The following is a 20,013-nucleotide window of genomic DNA, read 5'->3' on the forward strand; positions in this document are numbered from 1 at the left end:
ATAACAGTACAGTATGACCCGTAATAATATGGTAATTGGGGTCCATAGAACCTGACCATGTTATAGACCGAACTGTGTTATAACCAATCAAGTCACTTAGCTGAAGAAAATTACCTAACATATGGTGGGCAGGGGGTAAGGGTTATAAAAGTGGGTGCAAAAATATGTGCTTTTGATTAAGTGAAGACAAATTAGTCTGAGAACCGCTTGTATATTGACAGCTTACATTTGTGTAGTACAATACATAAGCTGTTAAGTACTCTACTTGTCTATAATAAATCCATGAATCTGAGTATAGATCATATGTTATAAGCTTCATGTATGACTCACATCCCTTTAGAAAATACAAATATTTTAAAAAATGTTAGTCCTCATTTTTATCTATATCCAATTGTCACTTAACAATTCACTACAACTATCGCAAGTACCACAAGGCTATAACTGTTTACATGCTACATGTATATGTATTTAAGTTGTCCTAGATTTTGGTCAGCTGGAGACAGTATTATCTTGCCAAGGCTACCCAGGGGATGAGGCTATTATAGGGAAATGATCACTTGAACAAATTAAAATGTTAAACAAACATTCATTGCCTTACACCCCATCCCTTAATTAACTTGATGGCTGAATATATATATAGCTTCAAAAGATTGGAAATTTGATTTGCATTTTATGTTGCCATTGGTAGCGACCATAAGCATAATTTTTTTCCTGCAAAAATGAAACTAAATGCATTCCAGTCACTTTGGAAAATGCAACAATCTATCAGATTCCATTGCATTTAAGTTTGGTGCTGACTTCCTTTCATGAAAGGTTCTTTGTTGTTATTGAAGATTGTAGTTGATGAAGGGTACGTGTATTATTGAAGTTACTGCTAAAGGAGGACCAAAAAGATGTTTGTTTCTTATTGTAGCAGCATCATCAAATAATTGCAGAACATTGATTGAGTGTGAATTTTTTGTGTGCATTTGCTAAGTAGCATCCCAACCTGTTTAGATACTTTGTCATTAGCCACCACAATCCCCAATCTGCCATTTTAAGGTGGGCTGTAGCATCCCAACCTTATGTTTGCCACCAGTACACTGTTTAGGTACTTTGTCATTTGCCACCACAACCCCCAATCTGCCATTTTAAGGTGGGCTGTAGCATCCCAACCTTATTTTTGCCACCAGTGCACTGTTTAGGTGCTTTGTCATTAGCCATCACAATGCCCAATTTGCCATTTTAAGGTGGGCTGTAGCATCCCAACCTTATGTTGCCACCAGTGCACTGTTTAGGCACTTTGTCATTAGCTACCACAACCCCCAATCTGCCATTCTTAGGTGGGCTGTAGCATCCCAACCTTATTTTTGCCAGCAGTACACTGTTCATCAGAAGACATTTATGTTTAATGCAGTCAGGATTCAACTTAATTAGTGGTGGAACATAAAAATCCAAATAGGTTTTTAAGTAGAAATGAGGGTAAAAAACAAAGTGGCTAGAAAATTCTTGTGAATTATTATTTAATAATTAAAAGGACTTCTTATCCTGTATTGTGTAAGCAAACATAGCTAATGTTTGAATTACAAAACATACATCCACTGTGGTATTATATAGGATTTTTGTTGTTTCTGCATCTGCTGGTGTATCATTGTTGATATAACACCATTCCTTGTGGGACTGTGAGATTTTGTCCAATGGATTGATGAATGGTAGGATCGTAATGTTGTCATTAGGATTCTTGAACTTGGTTTTCCTAACTGGTTGGGGGTTGAATTGAATGAATGAAATTATCTTCACTGGCACTGAGTTCCAATTCATTGTTGGACTCATTTAGTCTGCAAAAGAAAATAATTGATCAGATAGGTTGATTTCCAAGTAATCTGAAATATCATGGTCGGGTGAAGTAGGACTGGATCTAAAATAGTTTCCATGTCCCCAATTTACATTCTTATCTGCCACATCTGCAGCAAACACTATTTGAATCTAAAAGGGAATTCCAAGAGAGAAATAAAGAACACCTTAGGGATATGTACCCCAGTGTCTAAACACTTTACCTAATAGACCACAATTTAAACCTTTTTTTTGTATTAGGTAATAGAAGTTATCCTATCTCTATTCCAGGGAGATCTTTAGTTGGAACATTATCGAAAGATAGAGAACTATATTGGATACACTGGTTACATAGTCTACATTCAATAGTGATCAACATGTCTGTTTAACTGTGAGTCCCGGCATTTTTAACACAAAAAACATAGATCCTGATCTGTAATCAAGTAATGTGTTGACCGATCAGGGTCTTTGTTCTGCGGTCAGTCCTAACAGACTGCATAGAACCAGATCTATCAGTGCATTATGTGATGGCAGATCTGGGTCTGTGATTTTTGTAGTTGGATCTGACTTACAAGCCATTATGGACGGTGACCACTGATTACATGACTCAAGTTTCTGTGACTTAGCATTTTAGGACATTAGTATCTTGATATAAAAATAATATTGCACAGTCATCAGTGCACAGAAGTAATTGACAGTCTGAAGTGATGCTTATGACCATGTCGTTTATGTAATAAAGAAAAAGAAGGGGTCCTAGAATGTCACCTTATGGCACCCCGCAGGCTACAGCCATAGGTTTCACATTAGCAATTTGGAATCTGTTCAGTAAGTATAATATGAATTATCATCACTATGTCTTTACAAACACAATATGAGAACTGTTTTAAGGACATGTAATCACTATTGTTTTTTTTATTGATATTTTAAAGTCGAGTAGTCAACTGTTCATTCCTGTCAGGAGATATACAGTGGGTCTCTGTGATAAAAAATATCATCTACAGATTCTTTAGTAAACAAGTTAAATGCCAGAGCCAAAAGCAGTTAGTCTTTGCTTGCCTCCATTTTGAACCATCTTATCCTGCTGCCATCTTGAATGCATTAGAAAAAATGCATGTAGGCATTCATCAGTATAAGGATGTGAACAAATAGTTATCTGTGTAGACACATCCCTACAACACTTGCATATGAAGAAGTTACATGTGTAGACACATCCCTACAACACTTGCATATGAAGAAGTTACATGTGTAGACACATCCCTACAACACTTGCACATCAAGTTGCCATTGTAGACACATCCCTACAACACTTGCATATGAAGAAGTTACATGTGTAGACACATCCCTACAACACTTGCACATCAAGTTGCCATTGTAGACACATCCCTACAACACTTGCATATGAAGTCACCCGTGTAGACACATCCCTACAACACTTGCATATGAAGAAGTTAGCTGTGTAGACACATCCCTACAACACTTGCACATGAAGAAGTTAGCTGTGTAGACACATCCCTACAACACTTGCATATGAAGTTGCCGTTGTAGACACATCTCAACAACACTTGTACATGAGGTTGTCATTGTAGACACATCCCTACAACACTTGCACATGAAGTTGCCATTGTAGACGCATCCCTACAACACTTGCATATGAAGATTTTTTGTTGTTGTTGTGGGGTTTAATGCCATATTTCAACACACGATAGGCTATACATGGTGGCCAGTATTAATGGTGGAGGAAGAACCCGGGAAAACCCCAGGAAGAACCACCGACCCACGAGAAGCTACTGGCAAGCTTTCTCACATACCTACGTTAGCCAAATCCTAGACTCAAACCCACACAGACAGAGGTGAGATGGCAGTGAGCCATAATGGAGAGTGCTTTAGACCACTTGGCCACTCAGGGCCCCTGCATATGAAGAAGTTACCTGTGTAGACACATTCCTACAACATGTGCATATGAAGTTACTTGTATAGACACATCCCTACAACACTTGCATATGAAGAAGTTACCTGTGTGGACACATTCCTACAACACTTGAGTATGAAGAAGTTATGTATTAATGATCGATGGTTTATAAAAAAAGCAATATTAATTTACTTCTCTTCCACTTCAGGGCAAGGATGGGTAACATGGAGGGGTGGGGTGGACCACTGGCCCAGACCTGGATTGATGCTCAGTTAGCGCTACAGCATCAAATCTTGGACAGGATGCGGTCTCTTGGAATGATTCCAGTTTTGCCTGGATTTGCTGGACATGTACCAAAAGCCATTAATAGGTTGTTTATGGTTTCTTTGATTGTGCATAAATAATATGTAGGGGGAATATTCATTTCAGGATGAGTTATAAAGAACCTGATTGGATCATTCTTCTATTTCTGTTAAAAAAAGTTCAGTGTGATCATCATTTGGCTGACAGCATTTTTCTCCAGTAATGGGCAAATAGTACCATATTATAAGTATTACAGCTTCCCTTGTTTTAACACTTTTCCAGATATAATTTTGATACTATTTTGGAATCCATGAGCAAAGTTGAACCATTATATTTGAATGGTTTATCGAATGTTTGATAATATGGGGGAAAAAAAACATGGTAAAGCTTAGTATGATATGTTTTTATTTCCTTTTTATAACATTTCTTTTTGAAAAAATTGATTATTCAAGCTTTTGAGTCTATGAGCACTTGCTATACCTCAGTTTAGTTTATGCTGTTCTCACTATACCGTCATTCAGTAAATAACATGGTAGGCAGTTATAACAAGGGAGACCTGTATTTTGAACACCTTGCTTTAAGGATGAACAGGGAGAAAAGGATAGATGTAAAAATGCTGGTAAGTCTAATAAAACTGAAGTTAATCATTACAAGTGTCAGATTGTTTTAGACATTGTACAGCAATACTGTAGTACAGTGATAATCGTTACAAGACCACAAAGCAATACTGTAGTACAGTCATAATCATTACAAGATCACAAAGCAGTACTGTAGTACAGTCATAATCATTAAAAGACCACAAAGCAATACTGTAGTACAGTCATAATCATTATTATATGCTCATTTTTTTCTCTGTTAACTTTACAGTGTCAGCATCATTCAGTATTTTATGATATTGCACTCATGTGCACTTCATATTGCACTCACATATGCCCAATAGTGTATTAGAAACTATTTTGTAAACAAATCATGTACACTCACATAATAGGTGCTTTACGTTTTGGTTGATTCAATTTGTTGTTGAATGAACTAAAGTAGATGTCTCATGGACTGCCACATACCAGCTGCTTTGCCACATTCCATGTTAACTTTTTTGATCCAATGTTTTGGATTTGAGCTAGCTATAGACACCAGACAGGGTCCTTACAAATAACATGCAAGTGACAAGGCATAAACTGTCTTCTTTAGCTGGTAATAAGAATGGCAGAAAGTATACTTACAGTTATACATCCTGAATTTCCTCACAACGTACTTTCTTAGTTCTGCAAATCCGAATTATATGAGCCATGTCATGGGTTTGCATGCTTGATTCCACATTTTGAAATTGTACTGTAATTTCGACTATATTCCAAGTGCAATTACATCCTCTTTACTGCACTCAAAATGAAATAAACATTATATTCCATAGCATCTTTTTGATAATTACAATTGAAAAACTTCATATTTTTCCCATGATATGATTTCAAACATCCAATGACGGAGCAGAAACACACTTGCAGATGTCAACATGCTGCTGAAATCTGATGTACTTTATGTAGAATTGGTACAGATAAATTCAGTCCATAATTACGAAATTCGTAGAATCGACAAAAATACCAGAATCTATTCATTCCAGATCAAATGGAAAAGTTGTTGCAATGCGCATTCATTCACAATATGACTCCAAATTTCAATTTTAAGCAGAACAAAACACCATTTTCTTTTGAAAGTTATGTCTAGCGCATGACTAAGTTCACATTTATCTGGGCGGAGTTATGTGCACATTAATGATGCTATTGTTGTGTAATGATGAATCTGCATTTGTGTAGTTAGTTTGGAATAGGGCATTCATTCAGTTACTTTGTTTCTTGTAGTGTATTTTTGTTTATATAATTAAGCCTTATGCTAGAATAAGAAAATGAGCATATGATAATAATAATAATAATGAGGACTTTGTATAGCGCCTAATCTTTAGAAGCTCTAAGTGCTTTACAACTTTAGACAACACCTATAAGATAAGGAACATAATAATATTATTACAAAAACAAACAAAATTAAATTAGAAAAACATTAAAAAAATAAAAAACATGCTGAGAATATTTCAGGTAGGAAACATTATTAGGTCTTTAAGTTTGTTCTTGCTGTCAAAAATAAGTGAGTTTTGAGAGCCCTCTTGAATATGATCACTGTGTCTTTGTGTCTAAGTTCAGTGGGCAATTCATTCCACATTGCCAGGCCCTGGTATGCAAAAGAACGCTGTCCATATAGCTTTGTTTTCATACTTGGAATAATGAGTATACGATTGTCAGAATAGGAGCATAAGTATCTTGCTGGTGTGTACACATGGGTGAGGTCAGATAGGTATGTTGGACTAGAGTCCGACAGTGAAATGTAGCACAGAGAACAAATTTTGTGTTTGATTCTGGATTGAATGGTTAGCCAGTGTAGGGTACAGAGCAGCAGGGAGGTGTGCTCTCATCATGGTACTCTAAGTATGATCCGAGCAGCTGTGTTTTGAACTTTTTGAAGTTTCTGGAGTAGATATTGAGATGAACCAGACAGAATTGAGTTACAATAGTCCAGTCTTGAAAGTACTAATGAACACACAAATGTTTTAGTGGCATCAACTGAAAGATATTTGCGAATTGAGCTGATGGTCTCAGCTCAAGATATGCAGCCTTGCATATGTTCATGACATGTTGGTGCAGTGTGAGAGTACTGTCCAGAGTAACACCTAGGTTTCGTACTGATTGTATGAATTTAATGTTGGCGTTGCTGATATTTATTGTTTGAGGTAAAGGATGTGAATGAGTAAGTCTTTGTGTTGTGATCAGAATGGCCTCAGTTTTATCATCATTCATCTGCAGCTTGTTACAAGCCATCCATGATTTCACATCAGAAATGCACCTCTCTACACCTTGGATGGTAGCATCAACTTCAGTTGGGTGGCTAGATTTGTATATTTGCATGTCATCAGCGTACAATTGATGAGACACTGGATGATGATCTCTGACACTTGAGAGCGACAGAGTGTACAGAATAAAGAGAACAGGTCCAAGAACAGACCCCTGTGGAACACCACAACATAGATCAACTGGGTTGGAGTGTATTCCATTTGCAGATACAATTTGTGTCCTGTTGACCAAGTAGGACCTGAACCACAGTAAGGCTGTATCATGAATGCCAAATACATGCTGGAGACGGTGAAGTAATATATCATGGTCTATTGTGTCAAATGCTGCAGACAAATCAAGGAGGGTGAGGACTGTAATCTTTCCGCTATCCAATGCAGAGAGAATGTCAGTAACTACTTTTAGAAGAGTAGTTTCAGTACTGTGGCAAGAGCGATATGCAGATTGTACATTGCTAAAAAGACTGTTTGAATTTAGATGAGATACAAGCTGGGATAGAACAACCTTTTCTAAGATTTTTTTATATGAATGGGAGATTAGAAACTTCGCAGTAGTTCTTTAAATCGTTATGGTTTAGTGTTGGTTTCTTCAGTAGAGGCTTTACAATGGCAGTTTTGAAAAATGATGGGAATTCCCCAGATGAGAGAGAGGTAGTAATAACATCAGTTAATGAAGGCAATACTGGATCTAAGCACTCAGGCAGCATTGATGTTGGAATTGGATCAAGTTCACATGACTTTGGTGCACTCTTCATCACGATTGTACATACTAAATCCATAGAGACAGGTTCAAATGCTGCTAATGGTTGCTGCTCAAATTCTGTATCCCAACTGTATGGTGACGACGAGTCAATTGAAATTGTGGTGTCAAGCTTATCTCTAATGGTTTGTACTTTGTCACAGAAAAAATTTGCAAACATGTCAGGAAGGCTGACTGGAGAGAAGGTAGTTGGAAGTGGTGTTGATTTGTTCCTTGACATTAGCTTGTTAGTAATCTCGAAGAGCTCTTTGCAGCTGGAACTTTCCATGATCTTAGTAGTGTAGTGGGCTGATTTCGCTGCATGGACTATATTTGTGACATTCTTCTTAGCGACTTCATAGATTTGCTTATGAATAGTGAGTCTGGTGGAAAGCCAGAGCCTCTCAGCTTTATGGCCGTCTCTTTTAGCAGTGCGAAGCTGGTTCCTAACACTGCTATACCATGGAGAACACTTTTTAATTGATACTCTGCACTTGGTAGCTGGGGCATGTTTGTCAAGTAATGAACGCAGACAGTTATCGAGTTGTTCTGTGGTAGGAGGTAAGCAAGTTGTTAGGTCTATGAAGAATCCAGTCAAAAATGTGACCATGTTTATGGGTGGGTTGGTTAACTGACTGTTTGAGGTTGAAAACATTAATGGAATCTATGAGTTTTGATGTATTTGAGTTTCCGGGACAGTCAAAGTGAAAGTTGAAATCTCCAAGAATAATCAGGTTGCCACCTATATAATAAAAAGGTTACTGCATTTGTATGGGAAAATATGAACTCATTTTGTCGGATGGAAATACTGTACGCCCAAGGTTGTGCAGTATTTCCATCTATAAAACTAGTTTATATTTTCCCATACAGATGCAGTAACCTATAATTAAAAGACCACAAAGCAATACTGTAGTACAGTCATAATTATTACAAGACCATAAAGCAATACTGTATTACAGGGATAATCATTATAAAACCACAAAGCAGTATTGTAGTACAGTGATAATCATTATAAAACCACACAGCAATACTATTGTACAGTGATAATCATTATAAAACCACAAAGCAATGCTCTAGTACAATGATAATCATTATGAAACCTCAAGGCAATACTGTAGTACAGTGATTATCATTGTAAAACCACACAGCAACACTGTAGTACAGTGGTAATCATTATAAAACCACAAAGCAATACTGTAATACAGTGATAATCATTGTAAAACCACACAGCAATACTGTAATACAGTGATAATCATTGTAAAACCACACAGCAACACCGTAGTACAGTGATAATCATTATAAAACCACACAGCAATACTGTAGTACAGTGATAATCATTGTAAAACCACACAGCAATACTGTAACATAGTGATAATTATTATAATGGAACAGTTTTATGCAGCTCTTCATATAACATAGACATGGTCCTGGATTCCAGAATACAGGATAGTTCTTTCATTGGTACTTATTTTATGTCAGTTGATTTTGGTTGTTGGTTGTTGAATTAAAAATAAACATTAGATATCTCATTTTTGGTGTTTTGTGTACATTATACTCATTCATGCTTGTAGCATACCTTACTATAAGGTGACCTCATTTATAAGGTGGTACACAATAATAAAACTGCTGTAATTCATTGTAATATCCTTGAGGTCAGAGGCTTGTTATTTTTTTAAACATTTTGGCTCTTATCTATGTTATGTACTTTGGTTAAAATCAGGCATAAATGACTCTACTTCTTACTGCAGGCTTAAAGGAGACTTCTTCTTACTGCAGGCATAAAGGAGACTACTTATTACTGCAGGCATTAATGAGACTACTTATTACTGCAGGCATTAATGAGACTACTCATTACTGCAGGTATAAATGAGACTAATTATTACTGCAGTCATAAATGAGAATACTTATTACTGCAGGTATAAATGAGACTACTTATTACTGCAGGCATACATGAGACTACTTATTACTGCAGGCATAAATGAGACTACTTATTACTGCAGGCATACATGAGACTACTTATTACTGCAGGCATTAATGAGACTACTTACTGCTGGCATAAAGGAGACTGTTTATTACTGCAGGCATAAATGAGACTACTTATTACTGCAGGCATAAAGGAGACTGCTTATTACTGCAGGCATAAATGAGACTACTTACTGCAGGCATAAAGGAGACTACTTATTACAACAGACATAAATGAGACTACTTCTTACTGCAGGCATAAATGAGTCTACTTACTGCATGCATAAAGGAGACTGTTTATTACTGCAGGCATAAATGAGACTACTTCTTACTGCATGCATAAAGGAGACTACTTATTAATGCAGACATAAATGAGACTACTTCTTACTGCAAGCATAAATGAGACTACTTCTTACTGCAGGCATAATGGAGACTGCTTTTTACTGCAATTTAAATGAGACTACTTATTACTGCAGGCATAAATGAGACTACTTCTTACTGCAGGCTCTATCCAACTGCCAACTACACAGTGAATGGAGACTGGCTTGGATTTCCTAAAAAGTATTGCTGGTAAGTTAGTCTGATATTGATGTTACACTACACTGTAACCCCTCTAACCACAAGGTGTATCCAACTACTAAATATAGCCAACTAAATAAATGGGGAAACTTTGGGCCTAAATAGAGCTGGTGAGTCCCTTACCTTTCACCCATGACATAATACTTCCCACATTGTTACCTCTTTTCTGTAATCACCTTCTTTATACAACCAGTGGCAGTTTACCCACTGTCATAATTGAAAACTTCTTTTTATTAACAGCCATGTACCCAAGTAGTGAACATTATTTCTTCACACAGATAGCTTGCTGAGAAAATCATGTTGTTGGCAGCTTTCGAGTATTAAATACATAATTTGCATGAATAATGCATACACAATACTTCCTTAATTCAAGACAGATTGGAATAATAGGACTGGTTTGCTGCCTATATTTTTAAATACAAAGACAGAAGCTACCTTTATACATACCATGTACTGCATATTAGTATGGTTCCAACACAAATGATATCTACACATTATATAGGTTATATTTGTGCAATAAAATATCTTTTATCTGGACATATTTGACAGGCTCCCTTTCTTTGGGCACATTTAAAGTTGAGAGCATATACTAGGATTACAATTTTTTAATGGGAATCAGTGTATGTAGATGGTGGCCCAATACATATGTTTTTATAACCTGTGTCATTGAACTAGAGGCTTTCCAAATGCTAATCAGTGTTCACACATTTCAATGCACAATATGCAGCCATGACAGAGATCTGTTACGCTTTTACACAACAGCTATCTTGAGTACACACTCAGTTCAGTATTCTGTGTGATCAGACACAATGCATATAAATTAGATTCTTCTTGAAATACATTACCAGATCAAAAATATTACTAGTACATCCACTATCTCACTAATCCATTTACCCAAGCTAAAAAAATATTACCAGATCTTTTGGTTTGTTGTAGTAACAAAAGTGCTAATAAGTTGTCTGCTTGTGAAGATTCTAGTGTGATGAGAATTATCTCCCATTTGATGGAGAGATTGATGCCCAAGTTCAATCATTTGTCAGTCTCTACTTCTGCTTGTGCTTTGAAGCAAGCACTTTCTTGAGGTCACCCAAATAATGTGGAAGTCCATACCCATATTGCACTTTTTCTGATACTCTGTCAAGAAAGTCTATGCCCATGTTGCCCTTTTTCTGATAACTCTGTTGAGGAAGTCCATGCCTATGTTGCCTTTTTTCTGATACTCTTGAGGAAGTCCATGCTCATGTTGCCTTTTTTCTGATACTCTTAAGGAAGTCCATGCCCATGTTGCCCTTTTTCTGATACTCTTAAGGAAGTCCATGCCCATGTTGCCCTTTTTCTGATACTCTTAAGGAAGTCCATGCCCATGTTGCCCTTTTTCTGATAAGTCTGTTGAGGAAGTCCATGTCCATGTTACCCTTTTTCTGATACTCAGTTGTGGAAGTCCATGCCTATGTTGCTCTTTTTTCCAATACTCTGTTGAGTAAATTTTACAGTTGAATGGGAGACACCCAGCCCTGAAGGCTGTCACTAATTTGTTCACGCTCCTGGTGAAAAGACTGGCCTATTTCATAACATAGCTCTGCTGGGATCTTACCCCAAGACTCTTCTAGGTTGTATCTCTCTCTCATCTAATGTTTTTGCACACTGTGTTCAGCATGTGTACCCCGAGATTGGTTCCCACTGTTGTTTGGGAGGGAGACCATGCAATTAAAAACTACATCATAATGAAAGCGCTAAATCTTGGCATCATGATGAATCTTGGCATCGTGATGAATCTTGGCATCATGATGAATCTTGGCATCATGATGAATCTAGCTCAATAAAAATATAAATCATTTGAAAGATGTCATCAGGGCATCAAGACCACTCTTTTTATGCAGATAATGCAAAAACTTCATCAAATAAATCAAAAAACCTTTGCCATTTTCTTCAGATCCACTCAGAATAATTAAACATACTTCATCATACTAACCCATATAGTTTTACATAATGCTTTGCCTTGGCTTATGTCACTAATGTGGGACAGGTGAGCAATCTCAGGCCCTCATGGGTCAATTGTTTGTTTTGAGTTGATGAAATTTCATGACCATTATGGTTTCAAATTTATGAAGAAGCTCCTACAGCTTTCAAAAAAAATATGTTTCTTTTGCAGCACTTATCAGTTAGAGTTCAGTGATCCACTCTTTCAAAAGATTGGAATGATGTTCATACAGGAGGTAAGCCTTTTGACTGTATGAATTTAGCCTCAGTTGATTGATTGAAACAACATTTTTACCAGAAATACCATTTATTGTCACTTATAAGACAAGTCTAGCTGCAAACTGCACAGACCCAGATCTGTGATCAAATAATGCATCAGCAGATCTGGGTCTGTGCAGTTTGTTAGGCGTGATCAGTAGAAAGATAAACAACATAAACCTTGATCAGCAGGCACATTATGCTATGGCAGATCAGAATCTTTGTTATTTGCAGTTTGACTTGACTGAAAAGCAAGTATATATGGTATGTGTGTTGAATCCAGTGTGTATAGCAAAGTCAGGCCAGGACAAATTTAGGTCATCACATGTATATACAGTTGTCTCTTCTATGGAAAAGTTTACAAATTTTACATATTTTTCTTTGAAAATAACCAATAGGCTTTTAATACCATCTTTATTTGTTTAAAAACATATTTCATGAATTCAGTCCATTAAAGCCCCAAAAAACCTGCATAGCAAATAAGTGAATGTACAGTGAAAGTCTGTAAAGAAGGTTTACAGTCTTCACTTTGTGATAAGGTGCAATGTCTTTCATATAGTATTTTTTTTCCCACTATAGCAACTTTTCGGTTAATCATGTACATTTTCCAAATGGAAAGCAACTAAAGTACATGTACAGTCAGATAAAAAAAAACTATGAGAAATGCATTTGTGGAAACTGTTTACTTTTCAGGTAAAATTATGTTTTAAAAAATATGTTTTTCTAGTTGATATCTACATATAAGCATCAGTTGATAAATGTAGGGAAGATTTCCATTGGTCAGAACATAACCATGTGATCAGACCCAGTTGTGTTTATATTTGTAAAAATTGTATGGAAAACTACTTTATACTAACTTCTTTAAATAGAGTCATGTGCAAAGTAACGTAAACACTGAACTGGAAGGCATGCACACTGCATGCCTTTAAAAAGAAATAAAAATGGTGGGTTTATAATTTATTTAGAAAATTGAATAAATTGATTTGACAGAATCAAATAACACATCTTTGCAGTGTTTCTGAATATAAATAATTCTTTCTTTGAATAGATTTAAAAACAAAGATGGGAAATTCAAAATCTGCCAAGAAGAACATTGGGGATACAGCACTTTCACTGTGGCTTGTTACAAATAAATTTAAAACTATATGTAAATGGATACAGGGATTGGGAGGAGGAGGGTTCAAAGACTAACATTATAACAATTGGATTCGCATTCCTACAATGTAAGATGCAGACTCTGATAGTTACGATGTGGGGGTGGGTGGGAGAGAGATCCGCTACTCCACCATTGTAAATGTCATGATCAATGTCTTGCACTTTTTGACTATTTGATCCTCTCATCACTAAAACCATTTACTGATATTCTTAATTTCATTTGTAAGTAGCCCATGTATGTAGCAAAAACTGTTAATGAACATGAAAACAGATTTAAAGAAATGAAAATTGGTTACTCGCATGTCTGGTCAGTAATGATTAGGCCATGTCACAATGAACTCATGAGAACATCAAATCCAAGAGCCATTCATTGTCAAACAAGATAACACACATCCTTTGTTTTGAGCATGGAACTTCTACACAGATCACATGAATCAGTTTAGGTAAAATATAAAGACCATGCTGTGGAATGTTCTGAACCTTAGATCGCCTACCATTGGTAGAATTTGTTTGATCCCTTATGTAGTTATTATGTTACAGATGGAGAATCCCCTGTTCTATAAATAGCTACATAGCAGATACCCTCAACAAGAATTCATATGCTTAAATAAAGCTCTAAAACTGATCAGAAATATCTTTATAAAAAAAAAACTAAAAATAAATAAATAAAAAATGATAAAGTATTGCAATTATAAGAGTTTGATGTTTTTTCTGAGTTTATCGTGCTATAAACTGCTGGATATTTTTGCTATGTGAGTCTTAATTGTTATCTTTAATAATTATAAAGTCATTAGATATAGATAATCCATCATTCTCATTTTAGTGACTCCTTATATTCACTCATACTTATAGGATTTAGGGATTTTTATAGGAGTTAGGGATTTTAGCATTTTGCTTAATAAGATACTTACTACATGATATGCGATTTTGTAAATATATTTTGCAATAAGGTTTTGAGTTAAGTATTATTTGGAATATAAATTTACAGTAAAATTAAGTAGAACTTTCATTTATTAATATAGGATGTATGTACATGAAGATCAGCTGTTTTTGTAATCAATTACATATTTATTGCAAATGTAAATCATCATTTCCTGAAAGAAACAACATGAGATGGACCAATTATTACCCATAATTCAATTTTGGTGATGCCTGTATTTCTGGCATTCCAGATGAAAGCAGAATTTGGTGTGGACCATGTATATAATGCAGATTCATTCAATGAGCTGATTCCCAGAAGCAGGTATTAAATCGTTTCTTCTTCAAATATTTTGCTGTCATAATACATTAGGAGTATATGCACTAAATTGCAAATCCGGCCTACAAAAGCTAAAGTAGGTATTTGCCGCATATTTGGGCTTGTTATTGTAACAGAGGTGCTGTAGATCATCTACTTGCCAAGGTGGAAGTTAGTGGTCTCCCCTTGTGCCTTGTCGACATGCTCTTTCTCAAGGACTTGCAAAGACCAAATCATTTGAACTTTTAATCAGTTGAACAATTCTTTGGAGTATTGCTATCTCAGAGAAGTATAGCACAGCTATTTTTTCTGTCTATTTCTAATTCTGTTTTCATGGTTGTCATTCTCAATGTTATTATTTTTCAGACTTTTCATTTTTTTTAGTTCTTTCATTTGATATTTATATTATTCATGCCATGTTGCACGATTTATATTTTTCAGTAATACCTTGACCTCTGTAAAGGCTGGATTATATAGGAATACCTGTATATGTGTGTTCATCCATCTGTCCTTCTGTTTACAAGTCTTGTTAGTGCACTATTCTTGCAGTTTAAGATGGATTGCCATGAAACTGAGTAAATTCAATTAGTCTCACATTTCTCAGTGAATTGCCATGAAACTGAGTAAATTCAATTAATGTCAGTGGATTGCCATGAAACTGAGTAAATTCAATTAGTCTCACATTGCTCTGTGGACTGCTATGACATTCAATTATTTGTACATATGACTATGTTGTAGTCATTATTTCCTTCTCTTGCCAGTGACCCAGACTACATAAGATCCTCAGGGAAAGCCATATATAATGCAATGGTACTGACTGATCCACAGGCAATTTGGTAAGTTTATTACATGTTACTATATATAATGCAATGGTACAGGCTGATCCACAGGCAATTTGGTAAGTTTATTACATGTTAATATATATAATGCAATGGTACAGGCTGATCCACAGGCAATTTGGTAAGTTTATTACATGTTGCTATATATAATGCAATGGTACAGGCTGATGCACAGGCAATTTAGTAAGTTTATTACAATTTTTTAAAATAAAAATATGTCAGATTATTCTGTTTTGGTGTAATAGTCAACATTTTTCCCTTTGATCTTTTGTTTGACAAGGTAGAAATACTTTTAAATGTTGCTCATCCAGCCTTGCAGATAATGTATTAGTATATTTTATGTATAGTCCAGATGATGTATATCAGCATATTGTATACATAATCTAGATAATATATGAGTTTATTTTATATGTAGTCCAGATAATGTGTATCAGCATATTTTATACATAGTCCAGATAATGTATATCAGCATATCATATACATTATCCAGGTAATATAGGTATGAGTTTATTTCATACACAGTCCAGATAATTTATATCAGCATATTGGATACATAAACCAGGTAATATATGAATTTATTTTATACACAGTCCAGATGATGTATATCTGCAAATTGTATACATAATCCAGATAATATATATGAGATTATTTTATACACATTCCAGATAATATATATCAGGATATTTTATGTGTAGTCCAGATGATGTATATCAGCATATTTCATGTGTAATCCAGATGATGTATATCAGCATATTTCATGTGTAATCCAGATGATGTATATCAGCATATTGTATACATAATCTAGATAATATATATGAGATTATTTTATACACAGACCAGATAATGTATATCAGCATATTTTATGTGTAGTCCAGATGATGTATGTCAGCATATTTCATGTGTAATCCAGATGATGTATATCAGCATATTGTATACATAATCTAGATAATATATATGAGATTATTTTATACACAGACCAGATAATGTATATCAGCATATTTTATGTGTAGTCCAGATGATGTATGTCAGCATATTTCATATGTAATCCAGATGATGTATATCAGCATATTGTATACATAATCTAGATAATATGAGTTTATTTTATACACAGTCCAATTAATGTATATCAACATATTTTTTTATGGAGAGTACAACATATGAGTATGATACTTGCATTTCTTTCTGATTGCTCTGTGATTAAATCCATCTACAAACAGAATAATAAAATGTATAATTGATTACAGTCTGAATTGAAATTTATTCAGTAAACAGTGTGAAATATACAGCTGGAAAAAAATTGTCTTCAGTTTTTGTTGTGTAGATAGACTAGACAAACTAAATCAAATAATCTGTTATAACCGAGTATAACAACATTCTGTTTACAATGACACCTGTGATAGGTCAAGTGGCTCAGGAAAGGAAAACTTCATTCAACCTGATAATCTTATATAGCTAAGCAAGACTGATTAATACAAAGTATTGGTCAAGTCTTAAATCGTGTGTTTCAGAAGACACATATGACTAAGTAAGACTGATTAATACAAAGTATTGGTCAAGTCTTAAATCGTGTGTTTCAGAAGACACATATGACTAAGTAAGACTGATGAATACAAAGTATTGGTCAAGTCCTACATCATGTGTTTCAGAAGGCACATATGACTAAGTAAGACTGATTAATACAAAGTATTGGTCAAGTCCTACATCATGTGTTCTAAAAGACACATTTTTGTTATTATGTCTAGTCACTATTTTGTGTTTTTTTTTAAAAAGGTGGTTTGTTTCTTATTATATTTTGTGGTTGTTATTGTAATACAAATTTAGAACCTTTATATCCTACAGGCTCTTTATTTTAAGCCTATCACAATAAAATTTAATTTGTACCATTTATTAGGTTTTTTGTTTTTGAACTTCCAGCAACATGATACAGTCAGAGTAGTGATCCACGCTTATTTAATCATATGGCTGAACATGCTGGCATGTTACAAATTCAGGTAGCATACAATAGAGGTTAATACAGGCTCACTGGGTACATATGTGTTTCCGTAAAAAGGTGACAATGAAAAATAATTTCAGTTGATGTATATTTTTATTGGCTTGATAAGTACAAAAGTACTGCATGAAACAAACACAAAGACCACATAAACACACTTTAAACCAGAGTAAAAATTATTGTGACAGATACATTCATGAATCTTTTAATAAAATGATAAATAGAGATGTGATAATTACCTATTTACACTCCTCCAAAAGATGTGCCAACAGGTACTGCTCACGGTTTTGAAGTATAAGTATTACAAAGAAATGTGTACAGTGTTCATCAATTAGATAATTGCTTGTCACTCACTGAGTTTCAAAAACATGATTACTTTACTCATTTGATGGAAAAGTCATCTGCAGCTCTACACATCTTATCATTATGTTTCATTTATCATTGTTGTTGTTATTATCCTCATATTGTCATTAACATATAGGTTTGGTTTATGCCATCCATATCCTATTCTGTTCAAATGTATAATGTATTTGAGTTAAGGATATGGGGTCATCAGCCATCCCTATCAGGTAAGGGCAATGGGTCATTCTTAGGTTAGATACATTTGCACTACATGTTTGGAATTGTCATCATGAAATCCTTGAAAGCCTTTGAATTTGGGATAATTTTTGGCTCATTTATCTGCATACAGTGGAAGAGAACAATTCTAATATTTTGATACATTTTTAAAATAAGCTAAATATTAGGCCATATTATTATTACTAACTTGTCAGATTTTAAGTTGAATATTTCAGATCCAACCAAATTGCATGTACGTGTTTGATGCCATTTGGTTCATTCTAAGACTATGCTGTGTTTCTGCTGATCTGATCAAATTACACAGGTCCAGTACATAGTTCAAATACACTTTCAAGCCCCATTTTATTTTACATAATCAGTTTACAAGCTGTTTATCACTAATCCTCAGGCTGATGCAGGGCTGGCTGTTCCAGTCACCATTTTGGAAACCTCCACAGACAGAGGCTTTGCTAACCTCTGTACCTCAGGTAGGTCCCAGTTACTTGTATTAAAACTTCACTATGATGGTATTCAGTAATATGGAAAGGTCACCTTGAACTTTCATTTTGGTATGTACATGTGTGCATAAGCTATTCATTGTTGGAATAATTGACAGACTCAGTTCAAACTCTATCATTATAAAGAAACATTTTCTGTGTTTATTCCCAACTCATATCAACAGCAAACAACTGAATATATCACATAGTGAACATTTTCATTAGAAATGCCATTTTTGTGAGTTATGGTAAGTGATTATGTAGTGATTGTAAGTGATTACGCAGTGGTGGTTTGGACTGGAGGGAGAAGTCAAAATATTCCAATCTGTGGGATTGTTTTATTTTGTTTTGCAGGGTAAGATGATAGTATTGGATCTGTTTGCCGAGGTCCTTCCTATATACAATAAGACAAACTCATTTTATGGCCAGCCCTTTATCTGGTGCATGTTGCACAACTATGGGGGCACTATGGAATTCTACGGGGATGTTGAGAGCATTAACAGAGTAAGTATTTCTCTAACTCATGTAAATGCCTTTAATACTAGTTAAACCTGATGAGTCAGGCAAAACTATAAATATTTTTTGACAATGGAAAATTTTAAAGAAATCATATCCATCAGGTTTCAGTCATCCCAAATAACATGAGTTTTGTGAGATCAAGAGGTTACCAAGCCTGCTCCTGGGCTCCATATCCTTTTGATTGCAGAAAACAGATGTTTATCAGGGAGAGTTAACATGTGATGTGTATCCTTAATTTCATTTCTAACATATTTCATACAGTTATTATCACAATACAGCAAAATAAAACAATTGATGAGATTTTTAATATTTATATAACATTGCTTGTCATTTCAATAGCACTTCTGATGAAAGTAGCCAATCATAATTGTTTAAGTTAGTGTTTTGTTGCAATCTAAGAAGTGCCAAGTTACGAACAAATGTCATTTTAGCATAAAAGTCAGTCTTTTATTCATGTTTAACCCTTTACCTCATGCATGCGTTTTTTGACATCTCTATTTGATTCACATGGAAGCACCTTTTGACTTTTGCTGTAAACATCAGCCATTTTAAACCGGTTTTCGTAGTGCCACCTTCGGGGAAAAACCCCTATTAAATACTACATTAATTTCTGTGAATGACAATTACGTCAGATCACATGGTCACTGTTTATGCTCTGGTCAATATCTGCTATTTTAAGTAACTGGTTCGTAATCTCCACTCTCCAAAATGGAGGTCGCGGATTTCATTCAGTACTTACAAAGTTTTCATGATTAGAATCACAACTATGAAAGATTCAATAACTTA

The 20,013-nt window shown here is 35.0% G+C and overlaps 1 protein-coding gene across 1 annotated transcript in view; it reads left to right on the forward strand.

Moving 5' to 3' along the window:
* Window positions 1-20,013, forward strand: part of LOC149806595 (alpha-N-acetylglucosaminidase-like) — a 110,916-nt gene that overhangs the window by 16,521 nt on the left and 74,382 nt on the right. Inside the window, exons 7-13 of the mRNA XM_089955324.1 lie at window positions 3,930-4,091; window positions 10,120-10,185; window positions 12,347-12,410; window positions 14,760-14,830; window positions 15,586-15,660; window positions 18,621-18,699; window positions 19,063-19,212. Coding sequence (XP_089811450.1) covers window positions 3,930-4,091; window positions 10,120-10,185; window positions 12,347-12,410; window positions 14,760-14,830; window positions 15,586-15,660; window positions 18,621-18,699; window positions 19,063-19,212 — 667 coding nt within the window. The remainder of the gene's footprint in view (window positions 1-3,929; window positions 4,092-10,119; window positions 10,186-12,346; window positions 12,411-14,759; window positions 14,831-15,585; window positions 15,661-18,620; window positions 18,700-19,062; window positions 19,213-20,013) is intronic.

The sequence above is a fragment of the Sinohyriopsis cumingii genome, chromosome 1 (genome assembly GCF_028554795.1).
Source record: "Sinohyriopsis cumingii isolate HCF-2022 chromosome 1, ASM2855479v2, whole genome shotgun sequence".
NCBI lineage: Eukaryota > Metazoa > Mollusca > Bivalvia > Unionida > Unionidae > Sinohyriopsis > Sinohyriopsis cumingii.